Source organism: Ovis aries, chromosome 1 (assembly GCF_016772045.2).
Source record: "Ovis aries strain OAR_USU_Benz2616 breed Rambouillet chromosome 1, ARS-UI_Ramb_v3.0, whole genome shotgun sequence".
NCBI lineage: Eukaryota > Metazoa > Chordata > Mammalia > Artiodactyla > Bovidae > Ovis > Ovis aries.
In genome coordinates this window covers 273,275,968-273,299,524 of record NC_056054.1, presented here as the reverse complement: position 1 = coordinate 273,299,524, position 23,557 = coordinate 273,275,968, and the positions used below count along the sequence as shown (strand labels likewise).

At 39.7% G+C, this 23,557-nt stretch overlaps 1 protein-coding gene across 2 annotated transcripts in view; it reads right to left on the bottom strand.

The window, feature by feature from the left end:
- CAPN7 (calpain 7) overlaps nt 1-23,557 on the bottom strand; it is a 50,284-nt gene that overhangs the window by 9,561 nt on the left and 17,166 nt on the right. For both annotated transcript variants that reach the window (XM_027961849.2, XM_042238561.1), the window contains exons 7-14: nt 18,632-18,758; nt 17,731-17,816; nt 16,414-16,507; nt 14,543-14,689; nt 12,407-12,513; nt 11,545-11,665; nt 293-437; nt 78-177 (exon numbers count right to left, since the gene is read on the bottom strand). In XM_027961849.2, coding sequence (XP_027817650.2) covers nt 78-177; nt 293-437; nt 11,545-11,665; nt 12,407-12,513; nt 14,543-14,689; nt 16,414-16,507; nt 17,731-17,816; nt 18,632-18,758 — 927 coding nt within the window. The remainder of the gene's footprint in view (nt 1-77; nt 178-292; nt 438-11,544; nt 11,666-12,406; nt 12,514-14,542; nt 14,690-16,413; nt 16,508-17,730; nt 17,817-18,631; nt 18,759-23,557) is intronic.

Sequence of the window (23,557 nt, the reverse complement as noted above, 5' to 3'; positions counted from 1 at the left end):
CTTCCCAAATAATTTCATTTTAAATGAAAAAAGGGACACTACTACGAAGCGTATTTTGAAATGTGCAAAAAAGTTACCTGTGAATACATGTTGATTCTTTAAAAAGACCTGGATTCCAACTCAAGTAAATTACATCATAATACTGGCAGAGATCATCCCACGAAATCCAAAATATCCCTAAAAATTAGACATCTTTGTTAGTCTGAAAAGACCTGACTGACTTGTCAGCTGAGTACATTTTACACTGGTAAAGCATGTTAAACACGTATTATTAGATTACAAAGTTATTTACCATTGTCTATTTTCTGAGCTGTTCGAGGATCAAAGTTTAAATACTTTTGCAATTCTGGAGTCCAGTTTTTTACATCATTTTCACTATATCTTCCTTTCCAACGTAAATGACTCCAAGGATTTTTCAGTTGGATAAATCGCAGCCCCTATTAAAAAAGCCAGGAGATAACAAAGTTACAAAACAGTTTTACCACATTTTTATTAGTTATATCATTCTCCAAGTGAGGATGCAGTTTGAATCTGAAATTACTATTCTTTAATCAGCATTTGATTGAGTCCCATATCCGATCAGAAGCTGTAAACGGCTACCTATCTCTAGAGCTACGCTATCCATACGTAATCACTACTCACTCGTGGTCATATATAATTAAGTTTACAAATCAGCTCCTTAGTCACAGTAGTCACATTTCAAGAGCTCAAGGATCAAGCGTCCTGGGAGCTAGATATCACATAGCACGGGCACAGAACGTTTCATCCGGGCAGGAAGTGCCTCTGGGCCAGGCTGCCGTAGAGCATGAGGTGTCTCCTGTCCTCTCAAGGCCTCCTCTGCTCTGGCCTGCCAGTTCCCAGTGCCCTGTCCCCACGCCTGGCTCTCCCCGGCCCCCAGTGCCCCGCCCCCATGCCTGGCTCTCCCCAGCCCTGCTCTCAGCCCCGCCAGCGGCCCGCACTCAGTCCCCACACTGAACGCCTCTGCTCACGCTGCCCTGCTCCTGGCGGGCCCTCTGGTCCCCTCTGACTGCTCTGCTTTCAGATGCTCTTTAGCACCTTCCTCTGCACACAGGCCTTCTCCGGTTGTGGCAAGGGGGTGCTGCTCTCCAGGCTCAGTGCATGGCCTCTCACGGTGGGGGCTTCTCCTGGTGCAGAGCTCGGGCTCTGGAGCACGGGGGCTTCCGCAGTCGCAATGCGTGGGCTCAGCTGTTGTGTCTCCAGGCTCCACAGCACAAGTGCAGTAGCTGCAGCGCAGGAGTGAGTAGCCCCGTGGCATGCAGCATCTCCCCAGACCAGGGGTCAAACCTGCGTCTCCTGCACTGGCAGGCGGATTCTGTACCACTGAGGCCACCAGGGAAGCCCCTTCTCACTTTAATTACTACCTCTCCTTTAAAGTTCACAGGGCTAACAATCTGTATTACGTTAGTTTACAACAAACAATATCCTATCTTGCATCATTTCCTACTTCTAATGCAGGAGTCTCGTCTCCCCAATTCGACTATAAAACCCTTGAAATGGTTAACATTATTATCCTGTTTCAGAAGTCTCTACTGAGTTGACAGAACACCATATATGCTCAATAAATACCGGGTATGTCTACAGAGTTGATCATATTGACTCAGAAAAACAAAAGAGCGTATAAATCCAAAAGTCTTATTTCGAGTCAACTTAGAAACTTGTATTCTTTTTCTAATGATGTCACAAACCAAACAATTTGGAAGATATTTAAAAACACACACACATACACACATTTCTTTGCTATTTTAAATGTGGCAAATCATGGCCTGGGATAGATGCGATTTTTGGACATAAATCAGACTAATTTCTCTAAGGCCGCGTTCCCAGGAAGCTCATCAGCACAATTTCTGTTCTTAGTCTCTTCTACATCATTTGTGCCTCACCTGCCCCTGCCACACATCAGCCAACAAATGCTGAACTCCTTTCTGACGCATGAAACCTATTTCTACATGAGCAGGACATCTCTTTATTCCAGGGCTTCATCACTCTTTAACGTAAGGAGTATAAAGGAGTAGAAAGTATAAACAGGAATTGCTGCTAAGCTTCAGAGGAAGGTCCCAGGTATCACTGACATTCAAGGGCACGAAGGCACGCTGCAAATTCTGTTTGGATAGAAAACCAGCAATTCAGAGGAAGCTGAATGGGGGAATAAATGCCAGAGAACTAAGAAAGTAATCAGGTTTATGATGAAACATTCCGTGTCCAGGTACTTCCAAGTGGCAGCAAAGGAAAAGCCTCAGGGATCCCTTGGGAAGATCTGTCTGAATTTAAAGACAGCAGCTTAAAATGGAGATGTACCATCAAAACAGACTATGGAGTATTACTCCAAGGAGACAAAAAAATTACTCAAACAAGGATAACTGAGACTGAAGTGAAGATCGTAAAATACATACGAGGTTTGAGGCAATCAAACAAAAAGATAACACTTTCACTCAAGTATTGATATGAAAATATCACTAAGTAAAGAAAGTCACAAATGATGTAAGATTGGGAGCAGCTTTAGTCAAAGAGGAGGCACATCGGCACGAACGAGCTCTAGAGAAAAGAGCCTGAATGGATCAATAGGGAAGGATTTTGAAATAGAAAAGGTATCTCAAAACTGATAGCACAAATCACATAAAAATGATGAACCCAGGGAATTCTTCCAATCTGTACCCAAAGATCATAAAGAAAGCCCCGTAAATGCTAACACAGCTGAAGAAGCCTTTCGGGAGAGATCAACCCTGACTACAAAGAGACCACATAGACAAAGGAGAGGGCGACAGGCAGGGAGGCCGGGGCCCCGCGGCAGGAGGAAGTGAACTGCGAGGGGCAGAGTTCTCCTTCTCTGCACAAAATTAAGAGGCGTCTTCTAATTCTGTGTTGAGGGCACCTGGTTCTGCCTTGAGCTAACCAATGTTTTTCTCACGGAAATGTTTTTAAGCTATTCATAAAACTATGTGTTTGCTTTGGAAACTGCCTTTCTTCAAGACAGTTCCACCTAAGACTAACTTTTTTCCTTTTCTCAAACCTTGGGCTGATGATGGCTCAATAAACCAGTATTCCTGTCAATTGATTTATGGCCAGGGGATGACACACCTCTGCCATCCTATCTCAAAAGTGCGTATTGTGGGAGAGGGGCCTGATGAAACTCCCTCAGCCTTGAGGAGTCTCTCTTGTCTGATTAACGGCTTGCTAAGAGACATAAAACAGCTTGCTAAAAACCAGCACTCTTTCTGTCCCCTTCTGAGGTCTGTCAGAAGCTATCTCTACCTCTATTATACTTTAATAAAACTTTGCTATACCAAAAGCTCCAAGTAGTCATGCTTCATCTCTGAACTCGGATCCAAATCCTCTCCTCCAGAGATCATGAATTCCAGCATAACATGGGGCTCACAGCAGCAACCTTTCAAAAGGAAACCGGAGCCAATTCCATCATGTGAGAAGCCTGCTCAGGCTGGTTGTGTTTCTGCTCAGTAACTTTCATAGCATTTTGATGTGAATGTGAGCGTTATCACGGTAAAGAAACCCATCACCAGGCCACACTTCACTCCATCTTCACACGCTCCAAAGTGCCTTAATCATGGGACACAGCCCGACCCATCAACACGCCAGCACCAGCTCTAGGCACCCCCCGGGCTGCTCAGACAGCTGCTCTGGGACCTGACTGTGCCCACCCGTGGCTGGCAGCCTGTGTGTGAAGCAGGGCCTGGCATCCAACTGGGCTCCTGGTAGTCAGCCCCTCAGAGGGGCCCATGCAACCCGTAGAGGGCAATGCTCGGGCACCGAGCTCGGCTGAGCGGAGGGGCGTGCCACCGGGCCCACAGAACGTCTCCTCCACAGGGATGTCTCCACTTCTCCAAGACCAAGAAACACAAGTGACATAGTTAACACATAAAAACAAAAACAAAACGAGGCAGAAAGAGGCAAAAGAAGAAAATGTCCCCAGTGAAGGAACAAAGAAACCCCAGGAGAAGAACTAAGCAATCGACCTGATAAAGAGTTCAAGGTAATGATCACTAAGATGTTCAGTGAATTCAGAAGAATGCATGAACACAGTGAGATGTTTAATAAATAGTTAGAGAATACAAACAAGAAACAAGCAGCTGAGGAACACAATAGTGGGAATAAAAAGCACGTACTAGAAGGAATCAGTGCTGGATCAGATGGTACAGAGGAATGGGTCACTGAGATGGGAGACAGAGAAGCGGGAACTGCCCTAGCTGGAGAGAGAAAAGCGTTTCTAACAATGAGGATGCTTTAGGAGACTTCTGGGACAACATCAAGCACACTGACCTACCATTCCCATCACAGGGGCCTGAGAAGAACAGAGAAAGAGGCAGAGAACTTAAAGGCCCACACCAAGGTACACTGCAATTAAAACAGGAAAAATTACTGGCAAAGAGAAAATCTTAAAATCAGCAAGGGAAGAGCAAGGAAATTCCCATATGACCATCAGCCGACTTGTAGCATAAACCTTGCAGGTCAGAAGGGAAAGGCACAATATATTAAAAGTACTGAAAGAAAAAAAAGCCTACAGCCAAGAATACTCTACCAAGTAAGGTTATCATTTAGATTTGAGAAAAAGGTAAGACAGTTTCACAGATAAACAAAAGCTAAGAGTTCAGCCCTACTAAACCCACTTTACATCTCTAGGCACACCTCTGAGTGAAAAAGAAAAGGCCATAACCAGAAAATTACAAAAGGAAAAATCTTATTGGTAAACGTAGGCATACAATAAAGGGGGCTTCCCTGGTGGCTCAGATGGGAAAGAATCTGCCTGCAATGCAGGAGACCAGGGTTCGATCCCTGGGTTGGGAAGATCGCCCAGGAGAAGGAAATGGCAACTTACTTCAGCAGCCCTGCCTGGAGAATCCCATGGACATGGGAGCCCAGTGGGCTACAGTCCATGGGGTCACAAAGAGTCAGACATGACTGAATAATTCACACACACACACACACACACACACACACACACACACACACAAACACTACACAGAGTAAAGCCAGTAGATAAATTACTTATAAAGCTAGCAGAAAGGTTAATAAATAAAAGCAGCGAAATCATCTATATCCACAATATGTATGGTTAAGGGATACATACATAACTTAAAAGTATGGTAAGAGATACATACATGCCAATAAAGGTCTGTCTAGTCAAAGCTATGTTTTTTTTTCAGTAGTCATGTATGGATGTGAGAGTTGGACTATAAAGAAAGCTGAGCACTGAAGAATTGATGCTTCTGAACTGTGGTGTTGGAGAAAACTCTTGAGAGTCCCTTGGACTGCAAGGAGATCTAGCCAGTCCATCCTAAAGGAGATCAGTCCTGAATATTCATTGGAAGGACTGATTCCAAAGCTGAAACTCCAACACTTTGGCCGCCTGCTGCGAAGAACTGACTCGCTCGAAAAGGCCCTGATGCTGGGACACTGAAGGCAGGAGAAGGGGACGACAGAGGTTGAGACAACTGGACGGCATCACTGACTCGATGGTCATGAGTTTGAGCAAGCTCTGGGAGTTGGTGATGGACAGGGAGGTCTGGTGTGCCGCAGTCCACAGGGTCACAAAGAGTCAGACACAACTGAGCAACTGAACTGAACTGAAGGGATACATAAAACAAAAAGATGTCAAATGTGATGCCAGAAACAGGAAATGTGGACAGTGTCAGTAAAAATGCATAGTTGTCAGAATGCATCTGAACTTAGAAGGACATGAACTTAAAATAATCATGTGTAAATGTATGTATATGCACACACGCATGATACATATGCACTGTTACACGCACACCTTGGGGCTTCCCAGGTGGTGCTGGTCGTGAAGAATCTGCTTGTCAGTTCAGGAGACATAAGAGACATGGGTTCAATCCCTGGGTCAGGAAGATCCCCTGGCGGAGGAAATGGCACCCCACTATGGGATTCCTGCCAGGAGAATCCCACGGACAGAGGAGCCTGGCAGGCTACAGTCCCTGGGGTCACAGAGAGTCAGACATGACTGAGTGAGCCCAGCACAGAGCACACAAACCGCATGGTAACCACAAGTCAAAAATCTCTAACAGACACACGCAGGAAAGACAAGGAAGGAATCCACTAAAGATGGTCATCAATTGTAATTAAAGAGAACAAAAGAAGACAGGAACCAAAGAAAACTACAGAAATAACCCTAAACGATGACCAAATACCTATCAATAATTACTTTAAATGTAAACAGACTAAATCAGAAGACATACAGTGGGTAAAGGAAATAAAAATAAAGAACAAAAAAATAAAGAAAACAAGACCCATATAAATGCTGCCTATAGAGACTCAGTTCAGATCTAAAGACACACACAGACTCCAAGTGAGGGTATGGAAAAAGGTATTCCATGTAAATGGAAACAAAAAGAAAGCTGGGATAGCAATACTCTGTATCAGACAAAATAGAGTTTAAAACAAAGACTGTAACGAGAGACAATGGATCAATCCAAGAAAAGATGCAATTTTAACTACATATGCATCCAACATAAGAGCACCCAAATACATAAAGCAAATATTAACAGACATAATGGGAAAAATGAACAGCAACACAATATTACTAGGAGGTAGTAACACGCCACTTGCATCTATGGATAAATCACCTAGGCAGAAAAATCATCATTAAGAAAACCACTTATCTTACACATTAGACCCAATGGACTTAATAGATATCTACAGAACATCCCATCCCCAAACAGCAGAATACACATCCTTTCCAAGGGCACATAGAACATTCTCCAAGATAAATCATGCACCAGGCCTCAAAACAAGTCTCAAAAAATTTAAAAAGGCTGAAACCACATCAAACATCTTTTCTGACCACAAGAATCCAAGACTAGAAATCAACCACAAGAAAGAACTGCAAAACCCACAAACATGTAAGAGCTAAGCAACTAATAGGTCACTGAAGAAGTCAAAGAGGAAGTTTAGAAACATCCTGAGGTAAATAAAAATGGAAACACGACAATCACAAAAGCAATTCTAAAAGGGAAGTTTATAGTGATATAAGACTACCTCAGAAATAAAGAAAAACCTCAAACACCTACCTTTATACCTAAAGGAACTAGAAAAACAAAAAAAAAAAAACCCCAAAAACCCAAAGTTAGCAGAAGGAAAGAAATCATAAAGAAGAGAGCAGAAATAAATGAAATAGAAACTGAAAAAAAAAAAATAAAGAAAGAAAAGTGAAACTAAGACCTGGTTTGTTGAAAATATAAACAAAATTGACAAATTTTAATTAAACTAATCAAGGAAGAGAGCCCAAATAAGTCAAATAAGAAATAAGAAAGAAGTTACAACTGACATCACAGAAGTACAAATGATCATAAGAAGTTACTACAATTATACACCAGTAAAATGGACAACCTGGAAGAAATGGATAAATTCCTAGAAATGTACAATCTCTCAAAATGGAATCAGGAAGAAACACAAGACATGAACCAATCAACTACCAGTGATGAAGCTGAACCAGTAATTTACAAACTCTCAACAAACAAAGTCCAGGACCAGATAGTTTTATGGGTGAATTCTATTGAATGTTTAAAGAAGAATTAATATCTATCTTTCTCAAAGTATTCCAAAGAGCTGAAAATGAAGGAATGCTTCCAAACTCATTCTCAAAGACCAGCATTTTTGATATCAAAACTAAAAATACCATACGAAAAGAAAACCACAGGCCAGTATCACTGGTGAATATAAGATGCAAAAATCCTCAACAAAATATTAGCAGACCAAACCCAACAATACATTAAAAGGTCACATACCACGATCAAGTGGGATTTATCCCATGGATGCAAGGACAATTCAACATTTGCAAATCAATCAAGGGGTAACACCACATAAACAAACTGAAGAATAAAAATCATATGGTCATTTCTATAGAGGCAGAAGAAGCTTTAACAAAATTCAACATCTGTTTATGATAAAAACTCTCAACAAAGTGGGTACAGAAGGACCATAACATAATAAGGGCCATATATGACAAGCCTACAGCTAACTTCATACTCAACAGTGAAAAACTGGAAACATCACCTCTAAGATCAGGAGCAAGATAAGATGTCCACTCCTGCCACTTTTATTCAGAGTCCTAGCCACAGCAACTAGACAAGCAAAATAAAGCAAGGGAACCCAAATTGTTAAGTAAGAAACAGAACTGTCACTGTTTGCACAAGACATGATACTATACACAGAAAATCCTGAAGATGCCACCAAAAAACTATTAGAACTACTAAGTGAATTTGGTAAAGCTATAGGATACAAAATTAATACACAGTAATCTGTTATGCTTCTATACACTAACAACAATCAGGGAAATTAAGAAAACAGCTTCATTTCCAATCGCAAGAAAAATAATAAGTATCGAGGAACAAAACTAACCACGGAAGGGAAAGACCTACACTCTGAAAACTGTGAGACACGGATGCAAGAAATGAAAGATGACACAAACAAACGGGAGGCCACATCATGCTCACGGACTGAAGAACTGATGCTGTTAAAGTGCCCACACCACCCAAGGAAGCCTGCAGATTCACTACAATCCCTGCTGAAATACCAACGACAATTCTCCCAGAACTGGAACAAATAACTAAAACTGGTACAGAAACACAAGAGACCCCAAAGAGCCAAAACAATCTTGAGAAAGAAAAACAAAGCTATGAAGTCTCAATTCTCTGATTTCAAACCGTACTACAAAGCTACAGTACTCCAAACAATCTGGTACTGGCACAAAAACAGGCACATATATCAATGCCAACAGTCCCGAGCCCAGAGATAAACCCATACTTATAACTAACTTATGACAAAGGAGTCAAAAATACACAGAGGTAAAGAAAGTTTCTTCAATAAATAGTGTTAGGAAACCTGGACAGTTACATGTTAAAAAAAAGGAGCAGGAACAATATCTTACACCATATACAAAAATAAACTCAAAATGGATTTAAAGACTCCAACCTAAGTCCTGAAACCATTAAACTCCTAGAGGAAGACATAAGCAGTATGGTCCTTGGAAGTATTTTTATATCTGTGTCCTCAGACAAGGGAAACAAAAGCAAAAACAAACAAATAATGTTACATCAAACTACAAAACTTTGCAAGGTGAAGGAAATTATCAACAAAATGAAAAGGCCACCTACTGAATGGGAGAAAATATTTGCAAATAATATATCTGATAAGGGGATAATATCCAAAACATACAAAGAATTCATACAGCTCAACATGAGAAAAATAGAACCTAAGTTTAAAAATGGGCAAAGGACTTGCACATTCATTTTTTTCCAAAGAAGATATACAGATGGCCAACACATATATGAAAAGATACTCAACATCACTGATCAGGAAACTGTAAACGGAAACCACAATGGGATGTCGTTTTATACCTGTCAGAACAGCTACAGTAAAAAAGACAACAAATAACAAACGCTGGCAAGGATGTAAAGAAATGCACTTTCGGTGGGAATGTGAAATGGGTGCAGGCATTATAAAAACAGTATGGGGACCCCCCCAAAAAATTAAAAACAGAACTGCCATATGATCAAGCAATTTCACTTCTGGGCATTTGTCCATAGAAAATAAAAACACTAATCTGAAAAACACAAATGCACAACCAACGTTCACTGCAACATTATATACAAGAACCAAGATACGGAAACAACTTAAGTGTCCACTGATGGATGAATGGATAAAGAAAAAGAACTGGTAGACATATATACGATGAAATGTTAGCCATTAAAAAAGAATGAAATCTTGCCGTTTGTCTTGGATCTTGGGGGTATAATGCTAAGTGAAACTGTTAGAGAAAGAAAAATACCGTATGATTTCACGTATGTGTAGAATCTAAAAAACAAAAGCAGTGAGCAGAGTATAGAAACAGATTCACAGACACAGGAGAAAAACAGGCGGCTGCCTGAGTAAAGAGGGGAGAGGGGGGTCGTGAGTAAAACAGGCGAGGCAGACAAAGAGGCACAAACGGCCAGGTACAAAATAAACAGGCTGTGGGGATGAAATGTTCAGCGCCGGGGCTACGGTCAATAATACCGTGATGACTTCGCACGGGGACAGACGGTGACTGACTGTGGCGACTGTTTTGTGATGTACGGAACCATCACATCACCACGCTCTCCACCACCCAGGGCTGCACGTCTATCACACCTCGATTTAAAATAACGTATGAAAACCACAAGCAACCTTTATCATTACACAATAACCGACACGCCAAATTGATACTGTGTGAATAACGCTACTGATTCTTAACAAGGCTATCATTTGAGAAGCTTACTTCACCAAGATTCAATAACCTTTTAATGCTTTGTTTTCAAGTCAAACCACAGGTACCTATTTTTCTCTTAAATATGTTATTTTCCCAGTTTCTCCTAAACAATCAGAACAAATACTTATTGCTAGAAGTAAATGATGTCTTTACAGAAATCTTCCTCACATTCAAGCTTACTTTCATATGTTTCACTGTCTAGATTTAAATCTCTTGCCAGACACATTCACTAACATCTATGTCAAAGGATATTCTAACAGTAAAATTATTATTGAATAACAGCAACTGTTATTCCCAATGTTCTACTTGGTTGTGGCAAGATACATTCCTAAACAAACACAGATATTTCAGTTTATTTCACATAAATTAAAAAATTTTTTTTCTTTATGCAGTCAATTTTCACACCACTTTTAAAGGGAGCGACAACTCTACACAGAATGGTTAGTGGTGCAGCAGTGGCTTTAAGACTATACGTTTTTAAATGCTGCAGCACATCCCTACTGCCTTCATGATTCATATAGTTCCATGCGCCACATAAGAAAATCAATTTAAAAACACGGTAGTACCCTGTTCTTGGTGACTGATCACTGCTTCTTTCTGTAAGGTCAAGCAGGAAAACTGAACATCCAGCTAGTTAAGCTTTTCAGCAACTAGACAGCTTAGTTTCTATACCGTCAGGGAAAGAGAGCTCTTTCCTTAATGATGTTCATATTTTCTAATCTATCGTACAGACATATTTTTCCATGGAAAAAACTAACCAATAACACGAGAAGTAATAAAGTCAACGTGCCAATATCAGAACACAGACAAAGGGTCTGAAAAAGGCCGCATAGTGCAAGGGCTGCTAGGAAGACACTTGCAAACCCACTGGCATGTTCCTTATTCCTAGGTATCCTCTTAGTTTTCGTCCAGGCACAAGTATTCACTGAAGGCTCTACTGTCTGACACTGTCTGAGCCCCAAAGCCAACAGACAGCCCAGAGCCTCGAGGGACATGTGTTCACCTCAACCCTGAAAAAAAAAGAGGCGCACAGCGTTCCCGTCCCGCCGTCAACGTCTGCGCTGCCACTGTCTTTACACTCCCCACCTTTTTATTCATCGTCTCCAATGGGAGAGGTAGAGGTCAAGTTTAATGTAATAGGCAGAATGGTTTTCAAACTCGGTCTAAATCTTGACTTATCAGTATTTAAAAAGCTCATATGTTATTTGGAATGCTTCCAATGTCTTACTAGCAAACAAGAAAAGCAAGGGAAACGAAATGTGAGGCGGAACCTTGAATTCTCTGATGTCCAGCACAGCGTATGCGTGTGTGGGCACCAGGCCCCACTTCTCGCCTTCAGCCTCGGTCATCACTCCAGTGGACGCAGTGATGAGGACATCTCCTTTGTGAAATCTGGAATGGGCCCAACAGATCAACAGCCAGAGGTGAACACATCCGGACCTCAGATTACACCATCTTTCCCTTCATCTTGTGGTTTACATCAAAATTTCCACCAAGTGGAAATCTTTTCTAAAACAGGCTATTTTCAACACCCACCAGAGAAGTACATTTTTATTTTACAGCAAATCAGAAAAAACTATCACATTTATTTCTTTTCCCTCTCAGTTTTAGACAAACTAATTCTCAGAAACCTATCACTGAAGAAAAATAAATGCTAAATTTTCAAATGACTTACAAACAAAGGTGAAGATGGAAAATACCAAATGCATTTTTCCCAAAGCTGTGTAATTTTATTCGTCAAATCACTGAGCTTTCTGGTTTCAAGACTGAATGTGTATTACTGTACAGACAGTTTTCCAGCTCTTCACACGGATGATCCATTTAAGGCTTAAGCTATCTTTATGTTCTCACCCTCCTCTTTTCCCACCTTCCTTCAAATTGGTAAGTACTCAGGAAGTACAAAATAGTCTTTCCAATATTCCTTTATCCAAATGTTTTGGATTATCTACCATCTGGATTAACCGCAAGCGTCACTGAGGGCTGGCTGGAGCGAGTGCCTCAAGTGAATATTTCAAAAACACAACTTCCCTAATAACTGAGAAGGACAGCCTCTGCAGTATCCATTCTCAACAAGACATGAAGTTTTTAAACGGCCTCTTTTAGTACAAAAGAGAGAGAGAGAGAAGTGTTTACCTTTGATAAAGCATTCGGAATGAATTATCCTTGCTGAAAGTCTGGCTGTCTGAATGCATGGCGATCCTTTCTGGTATCCACCCAGTCAGGGCATGAAGATCAATGTTCTGCAACATAAACCCAGTCAGGACTGTCACTGTGGTTTTCAGGATCTTAAATAAGTCCCCAGGGTACGCTATTAAATCTCACTGATCTGATACGATGATTCTGATAGGAATAATTCAGAAGGGAGTAAGTTCTTTCTATCTGTATGAATCTCTTGTATGTGCGTGCTCAGACGTGTCCGACTCTTTGCGACCCTGCAGACTGTAGCCCGCCAGGCTCCTCGGTCCGAGGGATTTTCCAGGCAAAAATACTGGAGTGGGTTGCTATTTCCCTCTCCAGGCATAATAAATCTTTTACTATTGGGTGCGTTGCATTTTCCTTCTTCAGAAAAATAAACCTCTTACTTAACTCAAATTCCCACCTGGATTTAAGCACAAACCTGTCATTTCCTCACACTCTCCGCTGCTTTTCCAGAATACATTTACTGATATATCTGATGAAAACTCAAAACATTTAATAGAAAAAACTGCTTTGATGATGATGATGACAGCTGCATTTATGCTCATTCCCTCTCTAAGCTGATTCTGTAAATCAACAGGCAATGGATTAGAAAGCTAAACTAAAAATATTTGAAAGCAAAAGTGAAGTCGCTCAGTCGTGTCCGACTCTTTGTGACCCCATGGACTGTAGCCCACTGGGCTCCTCCATCCATGGGATTCTCCAGGCAAGAACACTGGAGTGGGTTGCCATTTCCTTCTCCAGGGGATCTTCTCAACCTAGGGATTGAACCCAGGTCTCCCGCCTTGTAGGCAGATGCTTTACCGTCTGAGCCATCAGGGAAGCATTTGAAGGACAGAGCAATTGAACATGGAGACTGGGAAGAAATTTTTTAACATCCTTCTACCTTTAAGGCTATGGTTTTTCCAGCAGTCATGTACGGATGTGAGAGTTGGACTGTGAAGAAGGCTGAGTGCCGAAGAACTGATGCTTTTGAACTGTGGTGTTGGAGAAGACTTTTGAGAGTCCCTTGGACTGCAAGGAGATCCAACCAGTCCATTCTAAAGGAGATCAGTCCTGGGTGTTCTTTGGAAGGAATGATGCTAAAGCTGAAACTCCAATACTTTGGCCACCTCATGCGAAGAGTTGACTCATTGGAAAAGACTCTGATGCTGGGAGGGACTGGGGGCAGGAGGAGAAGGGGACGACAGAGGATGAGATGGCTGGATGGCATCACGGACTCGATGGACGTGAGTCTGAGTGAACTCCGGGAGTTGGTGATGGACAGGGAGGCCTGGTGTGCTGCGATTCATGGGGTCACAAAGAGTCGGGCACGACTGAGCGACTGGACTGAACTGAACCTGTAACTATGACCTACACATTCTTTGACTAGCATTATAAGCAGCAGCAGCAGCAGGAGGCCAGGCACTGGGCTAGTATACTAACCAGGTATGAGTAACAGGTGATTTGCATATATTTACCTTATTTAACCTTTACAGTTTTTGAGAGGTGGGTATTATCCTCATGTTACAGACAAGCAAAGAAGCTAAGAAAGGGTAAACACCTTTTCTAAGGCTATAGGCTGATTAGTGTTATAATTTAAAGTCATGCTAGTCTGAATAATTTCTCATGTAAGGCTGTAGTTGACAACTAAAGGACACTGTAGTGAACACTAAAATCAAGATACCTTGATTTTACAGATAAAGTTGTGCTAAGGTTGGGATAAACTAACCCCAAAGTCCTTGAGCCTGAATTTATTTAAAAAAAAAAAAACAAAACACAGAAGGATGACAATATGACTCATCCCTTAGATTTGCAGAGGGTTCTTTGGAAAGGTACACTACGTTTATTGGGCCCTGTATCCAACCAGAACAGTAGACACACGCACTTCAGGCTTTCCTGAATACTAAATCTATACAACATGCAAATAATCTTGTAAAACAAAACATGCACTCCCATAATAACTGCTGATCAATATTTTTCAGGGGCTGATAATGTTTTCATTTAAACCAAATACATCATCTACAATCTTTCAAACTGAGAATAATCATATTAGGCAGCATAAGCCCGTGTCTGGATCACCTTCTTACTTACTGAATTGGATCCTGGGAAATCATATCCTCCCATGACCTTCATGTATGCCTTTTCTATGAGAGAAACCCATAATTCACTTTTGTTGTTAGAATAGGAACAGAGCAATTCTCCTTTGTGATCAACAGGTAACTGGTCATCAATTATCACCTGGAGAAAGAGAACATTAGTTTCCTTGGGTGGTACAAAATATCTTAAACCCTTTTTTATCAAAAAACTTCCATACCTCTTATACTGATAAAATAAAAGGCATGCTATGTCAATTACTAAGATAATGGTAGTTTCATATTTCTAGAAACTGATCAATTATAAAATGTTTTGTGATGCCTTTCTTAAGGTTTACAATTTAATCCCCCTCTCAGGTATTAACGTGGAGCTAATTGGTTGGAAAATGTTATGGATCTACCAACAAAATTATTATGGATTCTAGAAATGTACTTTGTATCTAAAATAATTTACAAAAGGGCCTCTCCCTATTAAGGCAAATAACAATAGTACCCTAAATCTGCAAAAAGATTCATGCTATACTTAGTAGTAAAACATTATGGCTAACTAATACATTTAAATAATACAGAAGCATAGAAGTAATCACCACAAACATGCGGCCTCTAATTCACATTATAGAGTGATTTGGGAAATAAGAGGATAAAAAGAATTTTGATTTATTAATAGAAAACTATGCAACTGCATTTTGAAAGATTCTTTAAACCAGAGATTTACAAATTATATTCAGAAAAACCATTCTCAATAATTCTGTTTAGTCCTTAAGAAATTAGCTAGAGCAGTCATTCTGAAAGGTTGTTCTCAGACAGCATCACCACCATCACCTAGAAACCTGTTAGATATGCAAATTCTAGCCCTTCTGCAGACCTCCTGAATCAGATGCTTTGGGGGTAGAGCCCAGGAATCTTTTTTAACAAGCACTCCAAATGATTCTGTGCACCCTAAGGTTTGATTCTTATTCAGCCAGAGAGTAACTTCTAAGCTTCCCACACTAGAATCAGTATGGAATCTTGTTTAAATGCGTATTCTGATTCAGCAGGTCCAGGATGAGGCCCAAGTTCAGAAATTCTAACAAATTCCTTTGTGCATGAATGCTAAGTCACTTCAGTCATGTCCGACTCTTTGCAATGCTATGGACTGAAGCCCCCCTGGGCTCCTCTGTCCATGGGACTCTTCAGGCAAAAATAATTGAATGGGTTGCCATGCCCTCCTCCAGGGATCTTCCCGACCCAGATAATCAAACCCATGTCTCCTATGTCTCCTAAATTGGCAGGTGAGTTCTTTACCACTAGCACCACCTGGGAAGCCCCCCAAAATTCCCAAGTGATACTAATGTTGATCCCTGGACTTAATGAGTTGACAGGAGCTAGAGAATCCTAACAATACAAGGCCCTTACAACATGGTTCAGAATCCTTAAAGAAAGATTTGCAATTTAAAACTATGCACATATTTCACAAAGGAAAACAATATTAAAGGTGTCTTACATCTCGATTTACACACACAAACTGTTCTAATGGACTGTCTAATGGACACACTGTGTCTGATATCTTTTTAATCAAAAAGGTAATTAATGACCACCAGATTAAAATTCATTTTAAGCATAAGCAATCATTAGCTCAATGCTACTTCTTGGAGCTTTCTATAAATTTTTCCAAACTTATTTTTTAAAAGACTTTATGCCTGCCATGATTTTTTATTTTTAATTATTATTGATGATGTTATTGGTAGTAATATGTATAATATCACAGAGTCAAAATCAACTAAACTGACTTTTTAAATGTTTACATAAATAACATTTCTTAATGACTGTACTCAAGATTCAAAGGTAGGGAAGAGAGAAGGGGTTGATATGGAGAGAAACGTTATTCACCTTTCTGGGGACACCATTGAGGTGGAGTTTTACCATATACTTTCCACAAGGATTGTACTCTGGCTCACCATCCTTATTCTGAGGGTAAATTATGCTTTAGTAAGGGAAAGAAATGGTGAAATACCAACATTAATATTCAATATAAACTATGCAGAATATTAATTTTATTTAGACATATGCTATTGTCTTAGTAATTTTACAAGAATAAATGTAAGAATATTTGTCTATAATAGACCTGTAATGGAAAAAGAATTTCACCTCAAAGTTTTTATTTAATATAAATAAATGAAGACAGTATCTTAAGAGATCATACATTTCATAATATTCTGAAAAATGCTCTTTTTAATTATACCCTCTAATAAATTTTCTAGTAAGTGGATATATTTTAAACTAGTTAAAATAATCTACTATTGGCTCTAAAACATAAAGAGACCATTTCAGTTAACCACAACTAAAGAAACTATAACTCTGACAGATAAAGTTAGATAAATAGACAGATAAAATTATCTAGTTAGATACTCATAGAAACTATCAGTATCAATTTTCTTTCTCAAACTGCGTAAGATTTATTTACAAGCTCTGTTTATCCAAGATGGCAAATGACTTGAAACTAAGGTCTGTATCTATTTACCTTTGTTCTTTCAGGACTTAACATAACAAAAACAACTCAGGAAAAGCTGTACAAAAAAATTATAATGCTTAATTTTTATAATGAATAATTTTAAGCTAATAAAACTTCCAAAAATTGAAAGAAAAAGTATTTCATAGTAACATTTCAGTACATTGTTCTAGCCAACAAAAATGTTATATATATTATGTTATACTATATTACAGACCTATATGCTGTATTATATATGTTTTATATTAATGTCTTATGTAACCCATTAAAAACATTATCTCAATAAATGATGTAAAAATTTGAGACATTTTTCAATAGATTTTTTTTCTGTGTTAAGTTTTCAAACTCTGATCCATTTCACACTTATAGCCTGTCCAAATTCAGACTAGCTCATTTCAAGTGTGTCATATCCACATGTGACTTGTGGCTACTATATAGTACAGTCAAATTATAAATATGATATGGTTTTAATTTGACCAATCTCATTTATTTCATTTATATTATTCTAACTATGTGTGCATACGTTCTTGGATTGTCTTAGCAAATCCCTCCACACTCCCAAACCATCTGCTTGACACACAAAGGCCGTAACAGTGCTAAGTGATATGCCCTTTCTGTGCAGACAGAACCTAAGCTTCTATTTCCAAGTAAGAGACAATTCCATGAAAAGGGGTAAAGGGACAAATATAAAATCTTACCTTGTAATCAACTTCTTATTAAATCGTCTCTCATAAGCTGCACTGATAGCCAGTGATGCCACGAAAGAACAATCTGATACTATTGTCTGTTAATAAGAATTATTAATACATCCATTTACTCATGCAATTTCAACATTACCACAATATTTAAGGATTGCATCTAGAGCCTTTTATACTAAATATCTTGAGTGCTGCTTGAATAGGAAAATAATAAATAGAAATGCCATAGTGCCAACTAACACATATTTTGTTTGTAGAAATCCCCGGAAAAACAAGTATTTCAATTAAGTTACTTTAGAATAATTAAATATGCATGATGTATTTTTAATGAATAAAAGCATATCCAATTGAATTACACTTTTTAATGACAAAAAATTACAAGCATTTTTAAAAAATTGGTTAATAAAAAATTACAAGCATTTTAAAAAAGTTGGTTAACTACAATATGACAAATTAAAATCAATACGCACATCAAAAAATTTGAATCACAGGATTTCAGGAGCATTATTTTCATACTAATGTGAAAAAAATCTATGACTTCAGGGCTAATGTGTCATTAATAAAGTTTACAATCAAGTCACAGAGTTGTTCTGCCACTGAAGTGTTTTAAATAAGCCCAATACCTTTTTATCTTTTCTATTTATTCTCTCATCAAGCATAAAATTCAGATTCTCAATTATTCTCATCTGCAAGCATATATCAATAGGGTACACAAAAATCTATTTCACTGTTCAAGAGTTACTATATCTCACTATGTCTAAGTCAAATGTGAAACGAATAATTTTTCCAATCATACTAATGAATCTGAATAAATAAAAATCTAAAAAAAAGGGCAAATGTATATTCAAATTACTTTAAAATGTTACCTTTTCATATAAAATTATACAAAATAAATGTTTACCTGCTTTATGCTGAAACTAGACACAGTATAAATCATCGTAGGATTGTTGGTGAGGTCTTCTGGTCGTACCCATTTAGAAAATGTAGCTTTTTGTTTAGGTGATAACGGTAACTTGCCACATCTATCACTGAGGTGACAATAAAAATTTAATAATAAAATTAACCTTAAAAAATGACTTAAAAACAAGATTAAATTTCCCAGAGGATTTTTTTTGGTATAGTGATCACAGCTATACAGTGAATTCTAAAAAAACTCTCTGGTCAAATTTGGCTTTTTATATTTGACTTTGAATCCAATCTGATCATCCACCTCAATTTAAAAAAAGGTACACAGGTAACTGACAACAGGAGAGCAATTGAACACTTTTATATTCATTTTAAGAATATACCTTAAAAGTTAAATTTAGCACGGTTATATTCAAGAAATTCAGTTTCAATAAAATGGAGCCATTTGATTCATTCAAAAAAAGCAAGGAAGCTACAGATCTTTATGTCGGCTCTTGACAAACTCATCTCTGCAGGACTAATAATAAGAATACCTAGTCACTGAGTAATACACAGATGGCAACCGTGGTAAAGAATCCGCCTGCCAACGCAGGAGATGCAAGAGACGCGGGTTTGATACCTGGGTCAAGAATATCCCCTGGAGTAAGAAATGGCAACCCACTCCAGTATTCCTGCCCAGAGCATTTCATGGACAGAGGGGCCTGGCAGGCTACAGTCCATGGGCTCGCAAAGAGTCAGACACGACTGAGCACGTACTCTCAGACTAAACGTGTGCCGGGCACCACACAAAATATTTTGCAAACCTTATTCATCGGACCTTCAAAACATTTTACTAGAGTGGATTTTTTAGAAAAAGTTTTAAGTGATCAAATAATCTGTGACACTGCTGAGCTAAGACATAGAAGGAAGGGTATCGGATACCAGGTCTTTGGTACCAAACCCATCCATTACTCTCTACTCAAAATGTGTAGGGAATACACGCAAAGTCAGTTCAGTTCAGTCGCTCAGTCGTGTCTGACTCTCTGCGACCCCATGAATCGCAGCACGCCAGGCCTCCCTGTCCATCACCAACTCCTGGAGTTCACTCAGACTCACGTCCATCGAGTCCGTGATGCCATCCAGCCATCTCATCCTCTGTCGTCCCCTTCTCCTCCGGCCCCCAATCCCTCCCAGCATCAGTCTTTTCCAATGAGTCAACTCTTCACATGAGGTGGCCAAAGTACTGGAGTTTCAGCTTTAGCATCAGTCCTTCCGAAGAAATCCCAGGGTTGATCTCCTTCAGAATGGACTGGTTGGATCTCCTTGCAGTCCAAGGGACTCTCAAGAGTCTTCTCCAACATGACAGTTCAAAAGCATCAATTCTTCGGCGCTCAGCCTTCTTCACAGTCCAACTCTCATATCCATACATGACCACAGGAAAAACCATAGCCTTGACTAGATGGACCTTAGTCAGCAAAGTAATGTCTCTGCTTTTGAATATACTATCTAGGTTGGTCATAACTTTTCTTCCAAGGAGTAAGCGTCTTTTAATTTCATGGCTGCAGTCACCATCTGCAGTGATTTTGGAGCCCCAAAAAATAAAGTATGACACTGTTTCCACTGTTTCCCCTTCTATTTCCCATGAAGTGATGGGACCAGAATCCACGTGAAGTATCTCTCTATAATTAATGTACAGCACAAAAGTTTAAGTCTGCCGTTCTTCAAAGTGCTTCCAGAGCAAGGGCAACAAGCCTGGTTTTGAAAGATTTATAGGATGATATAAGGTGAATGATACGCAACCTGAAAAAAAATGTTTTTTTAAAAAGCAGAATGTTGACAGACATTAGGAAAATGAGGGTTTTGCGGTGATGTGTGATCTGAAAACTCCTGGCTGAAGTATTTTTTCTTTTTCTGCATTGGAAGGACACCTCTAAACCTTTAGTAAGCCAGTATTTGCTGGAAATCTCTTAGAGCATAATATCGTACATAACACTTCTCAAACTTTTCTGATGATCACCTCATACATCTCATAGAACCACTAGCATTCCAGGCAGCAATTTGTACCTGTGTAGTATCGGGACCTGACTGGTAACATACAGTGAGCTGAATGAATTTAGAAGAATTTAAGAACCGCCATCACAAAAGTTTGAGGAGAAAAAATAAGGCTGACTCAAATCTATAATCAAATTACTCAATATTATTTCCCTGCCATACGAACTGCAATTCAGTAAATCCAAGACTCCTTAATACTTGTTCTCTCAAAAGTCACCACTGAATTACTAAATTTTTCTTAGAACTTTGAAATATTTAAAATACTTTATAATTTATAATACATGGCCAGAAAAGAAAAAAAATTAGTCACCCAATCTTTCTAAAAAAGATTAGATAAAGCTCAACATTCAGGAAACTAAGATCATGGCATCCAGTCCCATCACTTCATGGCAAATAGATGGGGAAACAGTGGAAATGATGGCTGACTTTATTTTTGGGGGCTCCAAAATCACTGCAGATGGTGATTGCAGCCATGAAATTAAAAGACGCTTACTCCTCGGAAGGAAAGTTATGACCAACCTAGACAGCATATTCAAAAGCAGAGACATTACTCTGTCAACAAAGGTCCGTCTAGTCAAGGCTATGGTTTTTCCAGTAGTCATGTATGGATGTGAGAGTTGGACTATAAAGAAAGCTGAGTGCCGAATAATTGATGCTTTTGAAGTGTGGTATTGAAGAAAACTCTTGAGAGTCCCTTGGACTGCAAGGAGATCCAACCAGTCCATCCTAAAGGAGATCAATCCTGGGTGTTCACTGGAAGGAATGATGTTGAAGCTGAAACTCCAGTACTTTGGCCACCTGATGCCAAGAGCTGACTTATTGGAAAAGACCCTGATGCTGGGAAAGATTGAGGGCAGGAGAAGCGGATGACAGAGGATGAGATGGGTGGATGGCATCACCGACTCAATGGACATGGGTTTGGGTGGACTCCGGGAGTTGGTGATGGACAGGGAGGCCTGGCGTGCTGCGGTTCATGGGGTCACAAAGAGTCGGACACAACTGAGAGACTGCACTGAACTGAACTGAATCTTTATAACCAAAGATTCATACACTGGGGAGCTTTTTGCCATCAGTCTGCTATCTTTGAATTTTAAAATGTTTACTGTTACTATTTCTTCTGATTATTCTGTGAAATAATCCATAAAACAAGACAGGAAAAATCTTGCCAGTTAGAGCATTTAATTTTATTTGATTTTTCTTAAAATTTAACTACCTTGGTAAGCATTCACTGAGCACCTGCCTCGTGGGACACCGTGTAGGCAAACACTCTCTGTCCTCATGGAGCTCAGGTTCCCACGTGCAGGACAAGCAGAGAGCAAGGGGTCACACACAACGTAAAATCCCAGCTCTGCCAGTGAAGTCGCTCAGTCGTGTCTGACTCTTTGCAAACACGTGGACTGTAGCCTACCACGATCCTCCGTCCATGGCATTTTCCAGGTAATTAGGGCGTTACATTTTAACAACTGTTGTAAGACAGTTATATTTTTGTTTTGATAGTTATAAGAGTTATATTTTTAATCACAGTGTAAGCATTTTTCTGTGTTGCTTAATTTCTTAAAAACTTGATTGTTCATGAGTGTATACAATTCTTTCCAGGGGCATTCTGTTGTATGAGCACTAAAAACATGATTTATTTCCACCTGTTACACAAAGATTGGAACTACAAGTTTATATCTCTACTTGGATATTACCATTTAAGAGCATCCTAGAATAATTGATTCACATTTTCATAAGCAGAATTGGTTTCTTGAAGTGAAATCACTGGTCAAACATTTTTAAAGTATTTGAAATATACAGCTAAATTATACAATTTAGTATTCAGCAAGATAGTTATTTCCTAACAGTTTATTCTTATTACAAAGTGCTTTCTATAGAACAAGCACCACTATAAGTGCTTTACATTTATTAACTCGTTTAATCATCACAGTAACACCAGAAGGTGGATTCTATTATTAAAGTCTGAAGCAGACTGAAAAGCTTGCATGGTGTAACAGAGGCTATGACGCTGGAGAGCATGGGTCTGGGATCTGTGTCCTTGATGTTAGTGCTGAAAGTGTCTTGCTGCTAAGTCGCTTCAGTCATGTCCCACTCTGTGCGACCCCATAGACGGCAGCCCACCAGGTTCCCCTGTCCCTGGGATTCTCCAGGCAAGAACACTGGAGTGGGTTGACATTTCCTTCTGCAATGCATGAACGTGAAAAGTGAAAGTGAAGTCGCTCAGTCGTGTCCGACTCTTCGCGACCCCATGGACTGCAGCCTACCAGGCTCCTCCGTCCATGGGATTTTCCAGGCAAGAGCACTGGAGTGGGGTGCCAACAAGCATTTCCTAAATCCAGATCAACCACCAGCATCACACAGGTGCCTGGGAGAAAACCTTATGCTGGTAACTTCTGGCCTTCTGGTCTACCTTCTGCCCCTCCAAGAATGACAAGCACTAGATGTGTGAGATCAGGCCTTGTTTTTATAGTCTTTATGTATTCTGTACACAATAAGCATTCAGTTCCCTGATGCTTTCTGATAATAAATAGGCTAATGGCAGAGATTTTAAAAAATAAAAATGTTTTAAGAAGTATATCACCTAATTTTGCTGCTTAGAGATAACCACTGGAGAAGGCTATGGCACCCCACTCCAGTACTCTTGCCTGGAGAATCCCATGGATGGAGGAGCCTGGTGGGCTGCAGTCCATGGGGTCGCTAAGAGTTGTCCATGGGGTCGCTTAGAGTTGGACACGACTGAGCGCCTTTACTTTCACTTTTCACTGTTATGCACTGGAGAAGGCAATGGCAACCCACTCCGTGTTCTCGCCTGGAGAATCCCAGGGACCGGGGAGCCTGGTGGGCTGCCATCTATGGGGTCGCACAGAGTCGGACACAACTGAAGCAACTTAGC